At 38.0% G+C, this 16,701-nt stretch overlaps 1 protein-coding gene across 2 annotated transcripts in view; it reads left to right on the top strand.

The window, feature by feature from the left end:
* The first annotated feature begins 218 nt into the window (after positions 1–218).
* The window catches only part of TTC8 (tetratricopeptide repeat domain 8), a 41,618-nt gene continuing 25,135 nt past the window's right edge, over positions 219–16,701 (top strand). Inside the window, exons 1-5 of one of the 2 annotated variants that reach the window (XM_039883986.1) lie at positions 219–460; positions 14,980–15,100; positions 16,060–16,123; positions 16,231–16,390; positions 16,596–16,685. In XM_039883986.1, the coding sequence (XP_039739920.1) occupies positions 347–460; positions 14,980–15,100; positions 16,060–16,123; positions 16,231–16,390; positions 16,596–16,685 (549 nt within the window). In that variant the 5' untranslated portion in view covers positions 219–346. The remainder of the gene's footprint in view (positions 461–14,979; positions 15,101–16,059; positions 16,124–16,230; positions 16,391–16,595; positions 16,686–16,701) is intronic. The other variant, XM_039883988.1, reaches the window with a different exon arrangement.

The raw sequence follows: 16,701 nt of genomic DNA on the forward strand, positions 1-16,701 counted from the left end.
AACAACGCTTTCTCGAGGGAGGGTGGAGGACCCCAGTCGGAGGTGTCTAAGTCAACGCCTTATTTATGAATAATTTATTTATGAATAAATTTATGAAATAGGTATCTTTTCAAAGTACACATATCTTTTCACCAAGTTTTGGCAATCCCTAGTTCATGGGCGAGCCCATCGCCGAATTCTGTTCGCGGTGGTTTTTCTTTTTCCTGTTCTCAGGCGCGAGGCGGGCTCCTCTCTGCTTAGGCCCCTGTCGCCGCGCGTTGCTGGGCAGAGCTGGACACCGCCTTCTCCTCGGTCCCCGCCCTCCCTGGGTCCGGCCCTGGTCCTTCGCGGGCCGCCCTCGGCCACCATGGGCTGGGAGATGGAGCCGCTGCTACTGGCCTGGAGCTATTTTAGGCGCAGGAAGTTCCAGCTCTGCGCGGATCTGTGCACGCAGATGCTGGAGAAGTCCCCTTATGACCAGGTACCGGCCGGACCCCATCAGCCCATGGATCCTGGCTATGAAGCAGAAGGCTCTGGGGGATCCCCAGGCCATGGGTGGGGGGCTCCTGAGTGGCAGGCTCAGGGCGAGGTTGACCATGTGATCAGCACAGGCACCTAGAGCGAGACTCCTGGAGTTGTAGCCCGCAGACCCCTGTCCCCGGCGTACCCGAGAACCCGCAAGACCCATAAGTGCTGTGCCATGATTACCCTCCCCCCACTAAAAACAACAACAACAACAACAAAAAAAAACAAAAAAAACTTTAGCAGCCCCTTTCCTTTAAGTGTCCTTTGAAGGAACACTTAAAGCCCTGACTTTTACTTTGGTTCGGAACTTTGACAATTAATTTATACTTGCATATGGATGGGCTCTTAAGCTCGCTGCGTGTGCGTTGTTAATTTCTAAAACAATTATATATAAACGTGAAGATCTGTAACTTCCTACCGCTGTTCAAAATAGTTGCCTTTTTCTTTTTCAATCAAACGTGTGATCCTTCCATTTCATCTTAAGATTTATTCAAGAATGAAGAGCCTTCGATCCTGGGGCATGAATGCGACTTGAAGCAAATAATGCAAGTTAGAGAATGGGAATCTAGGAGGGAAAAATATACATTTATTAAGAGAGAGGGAGGGTTGGGAAAAAGTGTTCCGTTAAAAGAAGGAATGATGGTATTGATTAAAAGAGAACTTAAACTCCAGTAATAGTTTAAGTTCTCTTAAAGTATAATATTAAATAAAGCGAGCGAAAATGTCACATACTATGTGTGTGTGAGAGAGGGACGTCTAGTGGGCAGGCAGTTCCCGGAAAGGCAAAAAGGAGAAAAAGGGAGAATAGGAGCAGAGCTATGGCATTTTATCAGTGCTTCTAGTAAATGCAAAATATACCTATGTAGTTCTTATTTCCCAGCTTTTCCTCTGGTGAGGTTGCCTTGGAGATATTAGAAAAAAGGAAAATGGACAGATACATAAGCGGAGGCATGAGTGTGAACACGGTTACAGCTCTGCCTTAGCTCCCACCAGATGGGTGGAGGATAACCTACTGAGGTGAACACTTAAGCCTGAGAGCTAGTACATCTCCTCTAGAACAATCCGTGTTAGTGGGAATGCTAAGCTATGTTCTGCTTGTGTTCGTTCACGTTAGTTAATAGGACTGTGTTTCTGTGGACAAGCATATTTCCAAGTGTGTTTCTTGGGACAGTAGTACAGATGCAATAGGTTTGGGAATCATGACAAAATACTGACTCCTTTACATTTGTACAGCAAAAATTTATTACAGACCTATGATGTGTCAGACATTGTTCTAGGCACAACAGTTTGCAAGAACTTTACATGCTGTTTCTATTTTTCCATTGAGTTTGAGTGGTTTCCATTCTGGGTTCCAGAGAACACTAGTCCCAAGAGCTGTTCCGTGAGAGAAAATCTCATTAAATGCATTTGGGAAATGTATATTCCCTTCTTAGAGATTCAGTTCATACTAAAGGCTCTAAATTCTGAAAAAAAGAAACTTAATTGTGCCTAATTTTGATTAATCCAGTAGTTCTGAGACTTATTTGACAACTGATTCCTTTTTTGACAGCCGGCAAGGGTCAGATATCTTTGTTGCTGTCATGCTAGGGAGATGTCATATTGGGAAATGTTGGTATAGGCAAAGCTGCAGTGCTTTTATTAATAGGTAAGACCCCGTAATTTTAATGACATAATCATAATGACATTCACTACTGCACCAGTGAATCCAGACTGAGTTTGTGCGAGACACTGTGATTAGGACTTTATGTGTATTCAATTCAGTGATCTTTTATTGAGTGCTTACTACTTGCCAGGCATAAGTTTTACAAATTGTATGTATTTCTATGCTTAGAATAACCTTGCAAAGTAGGTAACAAAAATAATAGCTAATATGTATTGAGTATTTGCTCTGTGTCAGGCTTGGTTCAGAGGTTTTAGATGTTATCTCATTTAATCCTCAGCTATTCTAGGAATTGGTACTATTTCCCCATTTTATAGATTGAGCACAATGAAGCACAAGGGGAAGTAATTTGTCCAGAGTTACAAAGCTGGTGAGCCCATTCCCTTTGTATCTGCTGTCTCTTTGGCATTTATGTGGCCTAATTTTTCAAAGCCGTGTGTTTCTGAACTTTTCCCAGTCTATTTTCCCATCTATTGTGCCTTTTTTAAGATTTTTGTCCAATGGTAAAGAATTTTGATATATCTGTCTACTTGGATTAAAGGTTCTGAGAAGTCCCGAAGAAAGGAAATCTGCCCAATTTTGATTAACCCAATATTCTGAAATTTATTTGACCACTGGTTCCTTTTGGGGGGAACAAAGGAACAAATATTTCCCTTGTTTTCCTGGGAGATGATGTTTCTTGGGGAAATGCATAGGCAAAGCAGCACTTTTTATTAATGGTTAAGAAGGGGTTATAGAAGAGATGTTGACTCTTTTTACTTAGGAGAAATAGGATAAACAAATTAAAAATCTCCAAATTAGCTGCTAAATGAGGTAAGAGAGTTGATATTTTTATTTGGCTTTTTATATAGCTCCCATTAGGCCTTCCTGGCCCTCTTGGAAGATTAAGACTTGTTCACAAGGTATGTTTGGTAGAACTGTGATTTTGCTAATGATAATGAAAAAAAAAGGTGGGTTCATAATGAGAAATATTTTTGTTATTATTGGTTAACCTTTAGACGTGATTAAGATCATTATGGCAGTAGGTTTTGTTAGGTCCTGGCCTATTCCATTGGCCTATTTGTTGTGAATTTGAAATGTCATAATGTGATACATAATTAAATTCTCATACCATAGATGTTTTTTAAAATGTTATTTTTTGTTACATTTAATCGTTATGAGCAGGGGTTGATATGTTCAGCTCCTACAAATACCAGAATAGGCCCAGGAGAATTGGTATGAGCTCTAGGAGAAATTTATCTTATTCTTTTCCTTTCTAATCCTTTTTATTTGTTTTGCTGAGGTAATTTATTTAAGGGGGAATTGTATATATTGCCAGAACAATGAGTAGCATTTCGTCAGGAATAGAAGTTTAACTTGGTATTTCCTTACCAAACTGGGCTTTTGATACTTGGATAGGGCTGCTGAAAAGTTTACAAGTTATTCTTTTAGCCAACCTTTAACCACCATGCTTTTAGACAGTATGCTTTTCTTAGCACCAATTATATATTTTGAACCCAATTGTTATTTCATTTTGGAAATATTTTCCAGTCTGATTTTTCCAAAGAAATTAAAAAAAAAATATTTATGTTAGAGTGCTTTAGGAAGCTTAAGGAGGTTCCTTTGATTAAAAACTTGAAAATTCTCTTTCCTTTCCTTAGGACGTGAGTCCAGGATGGCAGATCTGTGTGGCCTTGCACAGTCTGGCACACAAAGGCTATTGTGTATTTGCTGAATAAGTGCATTGATCATATTCATATGCATTTTGATGGCGTTATTCATGATCTTTATGATCATCCTCATTACCCAATGATCTTTGTCCCTCTAGCCCCTACCCCTCATCCTTAATTCTCAGCCCCATAGGTTCTTAAGTGTACATTTATTTTTTCAAATAAATATAATTGCATTATGGAATTCTTAATTCATTTCTCATTTTGAGGGTCAGTTTTTTTTCCTGCCTGGATTCCTTCAGGAGAGTTTCTGATAGTAATTATCCTCTGGTGCTTTTCTCTTCATTATGTATTTCTTATGGAGCTTTCATTTTTTCAGTGGAGGGAGTTAAATGATGGAGAGACTACAATCTATGAAGAAATAAATGAGATGTGATGAGCGCATAAGCAAATGGCCCTCAGCCCTGCAGTTAGCTGGTTTATCTTCACATGCTCTTTTAGCCTCCTGGGCTTTTTTTTTTCTTTTCTTTTTTTTCTTTCTTTCTTTCTTTTCTTTCTTTCTTCCTTTTTTTTTTTTTTTTGCGAGATCTACATTTTAAAGTAGAGGACTTTTTCTCTATAGCTATTTGAATTACCATTTCTGTGCCACCAAACTGATTGTAGTACAAATGAGTGACTTGGAAGCAGTACCTGGGCACAGAGAAGAGCAAGGAAAATAAAATATTGCTTCTGAGTGCCAAATGGATTCATTTTCACTCTTCCTTTTTTTTCCCCAAAACAAAAAATAGCTTTCGTTTTTCATGTTATTTTTCACTTTTGGTTCTGCTTATTTTTCTCCTAGATGAAGAGACCCTCTCTCTAAAGTAATTTGTTATTTGTTATTCTTTTTATAAGTTGGTCCAAGTAGCTTAAAAAAGATAACATTTCAGTCTTGCTACATCAGCCTTTGGAATGAAGCCCACCTCTAAGACTACTTCTACATTTATTTTTCCACTAAGAGATACCATTTTGGTATACTATCCTCGAAAATATTTAATTAGACCTGTGCTTTCTATTAGGACATCTGGATTTTATTTAATTTTGATTCTCGCCCAAATTGGGGTAATCAGATTGGCCAGAGAATTATGATCCATTGTGGAATAGCTTGTTTCCTTAGAGCAATAAATTTCTCTTTAGATACAAAAGGACTGAAATGTAGGCTGAGTGCAATAACAGGACCTTTGGTAATGGGGAAGGGTTCTTGAAGAAGATGGGTTCTGAACTGCTTTTCCTGGATGCAGAATGATGAGAAGCAGAGGGCAGGGTCTTGTAAGCATGAAGTACATTAAGATTCTGATCAGTTAAGAACAAAAGAAGGATAACTGGTTAACTTATCATAGTTTCCCCGTTTGATAAACTACAGTAAGAACAAGTCATTCCTAATGAGGTGTTGTCTTTTTTCAAAATGTTCTTTAAATCGTGGCTGAAAAAAGTGGTTAAAAGTTATAAGAGATAAAAGGGAGAAATGCGCAATGATATTCCACAGAACAGTCTGACCTAGAGGAGGGCTTGCTTTTACAGCTCATGTCGGTCATCCTGATTAGTTGCTTAATCTGATTACTGTTCTTTGTGTTCCATATGTCAGATTCATGGCTTTAAACCCAGTCCCGATTTTTTTTTTAGCTCCATTATAATTTAAAAGTTCATAAAACATGGAGGTTTTCAGGCAGTGGGTCTCCCCCCACCCCAAGACAATATGCTTTTATTAATGGGGTAAATTTCTGATAGATTTTCAAATTATTAAAATTAGCGATTCAGGAAGTGGGAGCATTAACCATATATCAGAGTGGGCATAATTCACCTTCTCCTCTCTCACCCCCAATCTCTGCTTATAATGAGAGGTTACAGAGAGGAAGGGGTTGTTATTGTGAGTGGTTTAAAGGTGGAGGAAAGGCCGAATGCCCCTGGCTTAGATCAAAGTGAGAGAACCAGGGCTCCCCAATGAGCTATCTGTTAGTAGTTGGTTGAGACAACGATCTGGTGATCCAAGCCAAAACACATCTTTCTGTGTGATTATCTAATTTATTTCCTCTTTGGGGCCATGGAGACTTAGCTAGACTTAGTCTTTTGATTCTATACTCTGTGGAGCAGTTAATTTTATGAATCTGTAGTCCTGCTGAATTGTACAGATTACATTCCCACTTGACTACGTGGTCACTGGGTCTACCGAACCTCCTGAAATCCATCCAATTCTCTGTTCTCTTACATATACATATATATATATATTTTTTTTTCCTTCTTGATATTCCTAATTCTGAATAATGACTCAGTAGTTTAAGAGCAAAGCTGGGTAGATACATTAGCCAGAGTGAGTATTGGTGGCAATTAAGAAGTCACATTCAGAATTATCTGGAGGTTTACTTCCCCGAGGTAATAGCAGCGACCTAAGAGAAAGCCTTACCGTAGGGGGAAGGAAGCAAGCAAGCAAACTGATGTGAATTGAAGTTGATGCTAGTGAGTATTTGCTGGTTCTAGGCGGTGCCTCTCTACTTTCCACGTTCTCTCCCTTTGAAGGAGATTCAAGGGGAAGTATTACATTTGATGCGCCATAACTGGGAGTTACCTCTGAGTTCGGAAGAAGGAAATAATAGAGAGTTTGGTGCTTTTCTCTTCATTATGTAAATGTTTTGATAGGGAAACTCTTGTAATTTGATAGAGAAATTCCTTGTTGCAGGTGCTGCCACCTTACACCTCATTATGATAGTAGAGGTGAAAGAACTCTGAAATTATTAAATATTCTTAAAAGTGCAAGGTTTTATTTTTTAAAAAATATCCTATAAAGTAGGCACTACTACTCCAGTTTGAGAGGAGGACTAGGTAATGAAGCTTGCATGATTTGTTCAAGGTCATGTAGCTAAGGGGCTCCCCGAGGTCATGCCCAGTTCCTCTCACTCTGGGGCGAGGCCTGTTGCTTTCTGCTCAACTGCCTTGATACTCATGGAAATAATTTGCTACACCATGTGAACCTAACTTGTGGTTCCCTATATGAGTAGATTAATTTAGATCACAAAACTATAATTGAGAGAGAGATCCAGCAATGTAGGTCTTAGTGATTTTAAAAATTTTGACTTATCTCTAAATTAAAACATCCTGATTCTTTTTCGTCATAGTCCTGCTGCTTCTGATGGACCTCCAGACCAGCCACACCTGGCTTTGATCTCCACACACCCTACAGTAGTCTGCTTTCCAGCCTTGTGGTGATCTCCCATCCTACATGCTGTTGACCCAGAGTGTCTAGGTTCAGAAACTGTCTGAGTTTTCACATCTGTTAAATGGGGATGATAATATATCTACCTCACACGGTTGTTGTGAGGATTAAATTTATTAATACATCGTAAGTGATGAAAAAATGTTAGCTGCTCTCATCTCTATATAGCTGGAGAGATTTCACATGTAAGATTCTGTCATTTATATTTTTCTGAAAGGATTGTTGGTGATCTGGAAAGCACCTGTGAGGAAAGTATTTAGTGAAACTGATGATAAAATGGTGTTGAATATAGTTCATAGATCAGTGGCACTCAGTAATTTCCAGAATAATCTCTTTCCTTTTTCTCCAACTCCCTTATCTCTCGTGTGTTCTGCTTTTCTCCCTTCCATCTAAGTCATCTGTAACTGGTCCATAACTTGGGTATAGTTTTTAACAGATTGTATTGTAATTCATTGAATTATGTGCTTTCTCCCATAGAATATTTTCGGCGCCTAGCAGAGGGCCAGGGATGCCAGGAGAATGCCGTGGGATTGATGTGTTCTCTGCCTCACTCTCGTTTAGGCCTTGTCTCCATCTTCCATCCACACAAGCTCACCTGCCTCTACATCTTCCCATCCTCCAGGCCTCTCCTTTTCTTCTCTGATTTTCTTATTTTACATAATTTTCCTACATGCTCTTTTCCTGTATGGTAAATTGTAAGTGTACTCCCAAGGGCCAGCAGGACGAGATAGAGCATGAAGGCCTTCGTCAAGTGAACAGACACTCTGAGGTTGAGCTGCCAGTTTGAGTTCGGGCCACTGGAAGAATCTTCCTGCCCTGGGCAGAATAACAAGCGTCCAGCTTTTACTTATACAATCGGTGGCTTCTGTCTCCTCTAGTTGTTTTGTTTTGTTTTGTTTTTTCCCCCAAGCATTGTCTACAATCACCTCTGGTAAATTCTTTTTCCCTTTCTATACTTTCTATACAAGAACTTATCTTGTATCTGTCCTACACTTTACCCTTCTTTATTATTTCCAGCTCATTTTTTATCTCCAAGATGCACTGGCAAGAAGGAAGACCTCTGGCTTCTTTGTGTAACCTTAAGCGAATTACATGACATCGCTGAATTTGTTTCATTATCTGTAAAGTGGATAATAACACTTACCTGCCTTCCTCAGATGGTGGTTTTGAGACTCAAATGAGATAATGGTTCATATAGACATGTATACAAGTAAATAGAAGAAAAAAGGGATTACTTCTGTTCTCATCTCATTGCCTGTATCCATGTAGTTCTCTAAGTATGGACTGTGAGAAATCTGTACTTTATCTAGATCTTTCTTATGCACACTGGAATTGAAAACCTTCCATTGCTATGTATTCTTATAGTTGCTGTTTTGTGTTTGGTTCAGCTTATTGACAATTATTCTCTAAATCTCACCCTCTAGGGCCTTCACTTTCTAGCCCAGCTTAGCTTTTTTTCCTCATGTTTCTGCCATGTGCCATGCTGAAGAAATTGCTTATCTTTGCGTGGTGACCAGATGGTTTACACATTGCTTGCACACAATAATATATTCTTAAAAAAAATATTTAGAGTATTCTTTTTGGATTTTGGAGCTGTAGAAAGCAAGGAAAGCTTTCCTTTTTCTGTTTCTTAGTAGCTTCTCCAATGAAACATGCTGCTGATTAAGTGTTCAGTAGAGGCTGCCGACTGTAGACATTAAGTATAGATGTTGTATAAATAAGTTTGTTATAGGTCTGACTTTTTATCAATGCATTTCTGTTTAATGTGGACAGAATTATCTGAGTTTATCAGCACCTAGCACTAATATATATTACATTGTCTTTATAAATTTCTCAGAGGACATTGTAGTCAGAATTAATTTTTTATCTTCAGCCACTAATCCCATTATATTGATATGAAATAGGGGGTTTATAGGATGTGGATTTTCCGTCTCCTCCCCAAGTGATTAAAGTCTGAAAGTTTTAAGCACCATGAACTTATTTTGAATATAAAGAAATGTTTTCTTGCACAATTGTCAAATTATTTTTAATTTGGGGGGGTATTGTCTCTTCATTAAACATGCAGTTAAGACATCTTCTTTGTGTCTAAATGAGGTTAGAGTAATTAGAATTTTCTGATCATAGAAAATGTAGTACTTTTCAGAGTATATTAGCTTTACATCACTCCTGAGAGCACTTGTAAAGATAGATTAAAGTTAATGTATTTGGATTTTTATTGAGTGAGTTTGAGGATTTTTATTGAGTGAGTTTGAGTCCACCTACAAATACTTGTTTGGTCATTAAGACTTTTTATTTTAGAAACTGTATTTCTTAAAAATGTTTACTACCTTCTTAATGCTTTCCAGGAACCAGATCCCGAATTGCAAGTATCTCAGGTAAAGGTTTAGCTGCAACCTATAGTTTAGAGAATAATTACTATTGCTTAGTTGTTGCCATAGATTAGAAAATTTGCTGCATATCTACCTGTAGTGATATAAAATTAGCTTTATCCACTAGGCATTCTGTACCTTCTTATGAAAACTAATTTCCAATACTTTTTTGTCTGTGGATGGGTAGCCTTGTAGAACTAATTCAGTGTACTCATTAAGACTTGGAGCTTAAATGGAAATGACCAATATTGACCAGAAGAATGAGCAAAGTAAAGGAAGCGAGGGGAACCAGGGACTTAGAAAGGGAGCCAAGAAGTCAGCAGAGTCACAAGTGCTTGAAAACACTGTGATGGATGGGACGTTATGTCTCGAGTAAAGAGTCGGCTGACTCTGCTCCAGAAGATCTTGGTTTTAGAGAGAGGTGCCTGTCACAGTGAGGAAGAAAGGAAGGGACACTGGCCAGACAGTCACACCCACGAAAGCAGCTGGTTAGAGATGGGAGGTGCAGAAAGGTCTGTTAACTGGATAGGGCACAGCAAAGGAGGGAAAGCGGTCTGATTAGGAGAACGCCTGGCCAGCGAAGCTTTTAGCCCAAGAGGATTTTTAGTAAGTCTGGAAATAAGGAGAGAGCTGTAAATCAGAGAGCTTAAATATTGCCAGGTGTTTGCCTTGCCAAGTGAGAGAGAATGTTAACAGTTATTTTTTTTTTTAGGTAAATAAATGATTTGAGCCTCATATGGGGTTCATGAGTATTCATCAAACCTTTCAGAAGAAAGCAATATACGAAGTACTCTTATGGAGGCCTGTGTGGTATTAAACAAACATTGTAAATAGATTAAAATGTAGTACTCTCCTTTAAAACGGGTCCCCGACACCCAGGCTGTGACCTGTTAGGAACTGGGCCGCACAGCAGGAGGTGAGCAGCAGGCCAGTGAGCTAAGCTACATCTGTAATTGCAGCCGCTCCCCAGCGCTGGCATCACCGCCTCGGCTCCACCTCAGATCATCAGGTATTAGATTTTCATAGGAGCACAGGTCTCTGGTGCCAAAAAGTTTGGGGACCAGTGATTTAAAAATATACCATTTGTCTTTGAAATGTTCATAATCGTAATTTCCAAATTGAGAGAAGGCGCAAAACTATTTTTTGCATGTCATTTAAGAAGGACATACATTACAAATAGAGTAAGTAATGTGCTTTTTGCTTTTAATGATTTTGGAAGATTTTGATTAAAATGAAGTTAAAACAATAATTTGCATTGTTGGAATGGTTTTAAAACTCGAAAGGGCATTTGAAAGTTTCAGACTAGCACAGGGACTCCATGAAGGACCCGTACTTAGTCTTCCTTTCCTGTTATGTTACTGTTGACTTAATTATCTGCTGGATAGTGAGCTGAAGGAATAAAAAGAGAACAAGGCTGACCGGACTGTTTTGAGCTCACTTTATATACTTTCTGCCTCTTTTAATTTGTACATTTTTTACAACTTCAAAATAAATGAGGCTTTACAATAATAATTAAATATTTTGTGCCTGTTTTTATTTTGATAGAGTAGGCAGTGTCAGATGTTCCTGATTCTCCTGATGTCAAAATCAGGTTAGACAGACTGTTCTTTTGATGGTTTTATTCTAATAATAATCTAGCAAACTTGTTTCTTACATGCCCTTGAACTACCGGCCTTGCATTCTCTATTACGAGGAACAGAACAAATTAAACATGTTTTTGCTCAGTCAGTAAACTTTTTACTTTTTCAATGTTTATTTTTATAACTAAAATTGGATTAACCTCACAGAAGGTACAGCAAGTCAATATTTTCCTGATGTTAGCTGGCAGATATTTTTCTCGAGTGATGTCCTATAGACAAACTCAGTAGGTGAATGAGATAGGATTATGTTTCATAGATAAAAGGAAATAATTGATGTGATGATTACTCATTTAGATTAAGAGAATCTATGCTTTTTTTCTTTTAAAAAAAGTTTCTAAGCATCTATTATTTTAATGGCTCTCACAGTACTTCCAACACATAGGTGTTTAAAAATTAATTTATTTATTTTAATTAGTTTCAAGTATACAGTACATTGGTTAGACATCTGTATAGTTCATAAAACAATCCCCCCAGATGCTCCCTCCCTCCGCTGGCCCTCCACCTAGCCATCATATTAATGCCAACTGCATTCCCTATGCCTTGCTCCGCATCCCTGTGACCAGCTATCAACTACTAATTTGTAATTCTTTAACCCAATACATAGGTTTCCAAATTATTTACATAAATTGCACGACCCTGTCAATTATCAACAGGTTAAACGTATCTGATAAAACTGATTTATGTTTTTATTAAGATTCAGGGGGCAGTTTGGGATCACAGATTGTGCTTTATTATGTGTTTTAATCACTGATTAGTTTTGAACTTTGTTTTTCATTTAAACAGGCAGAGGATTTTAGGGCTGTAAAACATCCTTGGCTTTTTTCCAAAATAAAAATTTTAATTTTTTAAAGCCAAAGCCCCATCTGCTGTTTTTATTAAAATCTCAAGAATTGTTCACATTGCCAAGAGCAGTTCTTTGAATACAATCTGATGTTTAATCAAGCAGTGATATATGATTTTCAAGGTCATTTTTTGTTGGGACGGAAGGAAAGTCAGGAAGATTAATATTCTCAAATACTGATGAAATTTAAAATTAAATAATAGTTTAGGTAGATGTTATTACAAACTTTATCAAAAAATCACAGTATTTCTACTTAAGAACTAGATTTTAGAAACAAACAAATATAAATCTATTTACCTTTTTGAAAAAAATGAATTCTTAAGGAATAAAAAAAGATGTTCTTATTTGGCTACTAAAGACCTTGTTCATTTGGTGAGAGAAGGAATTGTGGATTCGCTTTCCTATGTTTAGCTTAGTCGAATTAAAAAAAAAAGTTGTACCTCCTTAACATGTGGGGGGTTGATGGGAAGATTGATGTCACGAAGCGTGATGGCATATAGAGAGAGAACAGAATGGACATGGAAATAGTTAAAACACGTGCGACTATATAAATGATACTATAAAAGCTTGGCTTCTGGAAAGTCAGTTAACTAGGACTCCAGATCATAGTTTTGAAGCTCCATTATCTCATCGCCACAATAACAATCCACATACCTCACTGTGGCGTGCAGGGTCCATCATCTGCCTTTTTCTCCAGCTTCTTCTCTGACTGCTGCCTCAGCGGAACCTGATTTTTCACCCATACTCAACTCTCTGGGAGTTGCCAACGTGCCATGAGCCCTGGGGCTAGGCTGGCTGCCTTTGTCCTGTTGTTCCCTTTGCTTGGCACAAGCTTTCCGGTCTTGACCACGGGGCCAAACTCTTCTCTATCCTGCCCTCCACCTCCATGTGTGTAGTTATGTTATGTTTGCAGATTAAATTGTCATGTTGTGAAAGTTTGTGTGTTTTTAATTTTTTTCCCTTTCTTTTTATTCTATTTTTAATTAATTAATTGTTTTAACATTTTGCGTGAGAGAGAGCTGGGTGCCTTTCTCTGTCCTCTCATACCATACTCCCGACTTTTGTTATTATACTTTCCTCGTAACACTGAAATTCTGATGGGCTACCACTGGGACTGTGGCTTAATTCACCTCTGTTTCCAGGACCTGGCAAACAATAGGCGGCCTCCAGTCTTATCAGAACGAACCAGTGAAGCCCACGTCCTGCTTCTCGGTTCCAACAGAAAACACTACAGTCCTTCCTGTCCACCAGAGAGTGCTGGGCAAAGAATTACAGCCCTCGCATGCTTGCAGGGCATTATGAATGGTGGGAACTTAAGATGAATCAGGACTACTTATTTCCATCTTTGAAGTTTGTCTAAGCCAGTGTTGACTGCCCTGACCCCTGAGAATAGCCGTATAGATCTGATAACTTTCCTGATCTTTTATGAATGAAAACCTTAGGTTGTTTCTACACTGCGGTGTCTCCCACAGTTACATGCACTGCCAACTGGAATTGATTTTTTTTTTTTACTTAACAAATCAGTTTTTGAGTTCATGTTCTGCTCATGCAATACTATTAAATTTACACATACCATTTGAAACATTTTATTCCAACTTACTAGGTAAGTTAAGTTTACTAGTAAGTTTACTAGTAAACTTCAACCAGAAAAATTTAAGCCAAAAAAACCCAATCATCTAACAAATGTAATTTCACTTTGGGACTCTAAATGAATTGTGAAGGCGGCCTTCTTTATTTCATTTAAAATGAAAGCATGAAGATTTTTCTTAAAATCTTTTTAATATATGCATTCCAGTTACTTTAGCCCACAAAATGATCTCTACTGTAATCTAATTCCTATAAAAACCATTTTCCGCATCACACACTTGGCACCTATCATTCTCTGCTTTGCCTTACCATTTATTCCAATAGGTCACGTATTCAGGGAAATTAGGATCCATGTCTGAATCTTATGTTTCCTTTTCAGGACCCTGCCCAATGCTATGTGATTAGGAGGTGCGCAGTAGGAATGCATCTCAGGTTCTTCACGTGAGGACCTCTTGGACCTCTTGTAGCTCTCGTCTGTTTCACTCTCAGTCCCTCTGCTTTCACTCAGTGGGGTTCATAGCCAGATCCCTGGTATGGTGGGTGAGCTCCAACCCCGCCCCAGGTTTCCCCTGATGCTACTTCCTCTGTGCTGTGTAGAGTCGGTTCTATGCTGCTACTTCAGGAATTGGCTTCTGCCCATATTGTCCCAGGACACTGAATTTTACTGTTCTGTGGTGAAGCAGGAAGGTAAACGTTTCTGATAAAGTAGTTTTCAGTGTTTAACCAGATATTTAATTGTGGACACCTTTCATTTCAATTTCTCATGGTAAAGCAAAGCTGATATTTTCCAGGTTCCTTAATTACCTTTCTAATTTTTTCCCTTGCTTTCTAGCAAAATTTCTACCAGCCAGATCACAAAGCAGCCAAGATTGTATTGATTATTGGGAACTGGGAGAAACTGATCTAAGTTTAATTCAGCATTTTTTAGAATACCTATTATGTACAAAAACCAAATTGAACGAGGTGAAACATGCTTGTTTCCTGGGGAATGGGTGACTAACCGATGGCCACATAATTATAGTGTTTGTTAAATACATGATGATAGAAGCATAAAGAGAACGCTCTATGAGAAAGACAAGAGTCCAACGATCAGGAAATTCATCAAGAAGCACTTGGCCCTGAAGGAGGAAGACAAAGAGGAGGGAAGCTATAGCTTTATTCATTTGGTTTCAAATTACTGTTCTAGTTAAATTTTCTCTAAAGATCTTCTTTTACTTATAAAAAGGCATGTTAGAAGACTACCAGGTAGTTACCGCACTTTTATTTATCGGGTAATTGATGTATTGGCTGTTTCTTGATTAATAATAACCTTGCGTTCTTGTATTAGTTTCTTGATACAGCCCTTTAAATTAGTATAATGCCTTAAGTTGTAAACATGCTTAATAAAAAATTAGAAAATAATAAAGGATGGCCGGTTTCTATGGGCCGCGCCGTACTTCTAGTGCTGTTTAATATATGCTTCATTTTATCCATGCTTTTTAGGCAGCTTGGATTTTAAAAGCACGAGCACTGACTGAAATGGTGTATGTAGATGAAATTGATATAGATCAGGAAGGAATTGCAGAAATGATGCTGGATGAAAATGCCATTGCCCAAGTCCCACGTAAGTGTTGGTTTCGTGTTAAGTAAATGAAATGCCCTTAGGAGGAGGAGTGCTTGTGTTTATGAAAAACAAACACAAGACATGTACATGAGAAAACTGCCTCAAGTAAATGGTCTCTATTCTGCCTTACAGTACAAAGGCTTCCTGCCACGATTCAATTATATTATCTTAAACTTAAAGGTGTGCCATTGATGGAAGACAATCTTTCAATAAAAGTTATGTTATGCATTTAAAAATATTTTATAAAAATGCATTCCATCCGAACTGCTTATCTATCAGAAGATTGTTTATCTGAGAGCCTAAACACAGGTAGCATCCAAACAAGTATTCTAAAAGGCTTTTTAAAAACTGATCATCCAAAACACCACTTTATTGTAATAATTTAAGGCAGTTTGCTCTAATGCATGATGTAATGTAATGGGGTGATTTGCTGGGCTGTGAATGCCTGTTGGGATTGCCGCAGAGGCCCAGTCCCCAGTTCGCAGGAGAGCTGATGCAAATGGTATTGGATGATTATCATGACTTGTGGTGGTCTTACTGGTAATTTATTCATTATGACAATTATCAGTCATTTATGTTTTGGAAAGTAATAGCTGTTTTAAAGCTTCGAATGGAAATTGAGAAAAAAAAATACATATGTTCATCTTAAAATGTTTTTTCCCCATCATTTTGCTCTTTTGGAGTTAAAATATCTAAATTCTAGATATTGTAGGAAAGTGATCTTTTATTGGGAGAAGTTTTATGAAAAATAAACCAAGTTATAAAACCATCATTTGATGCTTTAACATAAGTACCATGATAGATAATAAATATTTGTCTCTAACACATTTCTCTATAATATATTTCCTGTTATTAATGTCTTTTCATCAGACAAGCACTTTTCTGAAAATTGTGTTAGCCGACAGTTGTTATAGTCTAATAAATAATATATAAATTGAATTTACTGTCTCATGTCATAGGCCCTGGAACGTCTTTGAAACTCCCTGGAGCTAATCAGATGGGAGGGCCTAGTCAAGCTGTCAGGTATGTACTTCTGGTTCATACTCCCTGCCACTAAATACTGATCAGACTGTTTGAGAATCGTCCTTTATTGATCTTCTTTGTATTTTAACAATTTATAATTGTCACAGACCGATCACTCAAGCTGGAAGACCCATTACAGGTTTCCTGCGACCCAGCACGCAAAGTGGAAGGCCAGGCACTATGGAACAGGCCATTAGAACACCCAGAACCGCCTACACAGCTCGCCCGATTACCAGCTCGTCTGGGAGATTTGTCAGGCTGGGAACGGTAAATTCTGTCAGCTTTGCCATAGCCTTGGATTACCAAAGTAACTTTATGTTACATCATTTTTCACTGTTGTTATAATGGAGAATTATATGGAAAATTTTAAAAGGTCATTCTTTTTACTTTTGCCTTTATAATTTTTATGCACATTAAATTCATGTTTCTAGAGAAAGTTTTATATTTCTTCTTCTATCATTTTTCTTCATAGGCTTCCATGCTTACGAGTCCTGATGGACCTTTTATAAATTTATCTAGACTGAATTTAACAAAATATGCCCAGAAACCCAAATTGGCAAAGGTATGTGTTTAAAATT

This window comes from Pteropus medius, unplaced genomic scaffold (assembly GCF_902729225.1).
Source record: "Pteropus medius unplaced genomic scaffold, Ma_sr-lr_union100, whole genome shotgun sequence".
NCBI lineage: Eukaryota > Metazoa > Chordata > Mammalia > Chiroptera > Pteropodidae > Pteropus > Pteropus medius.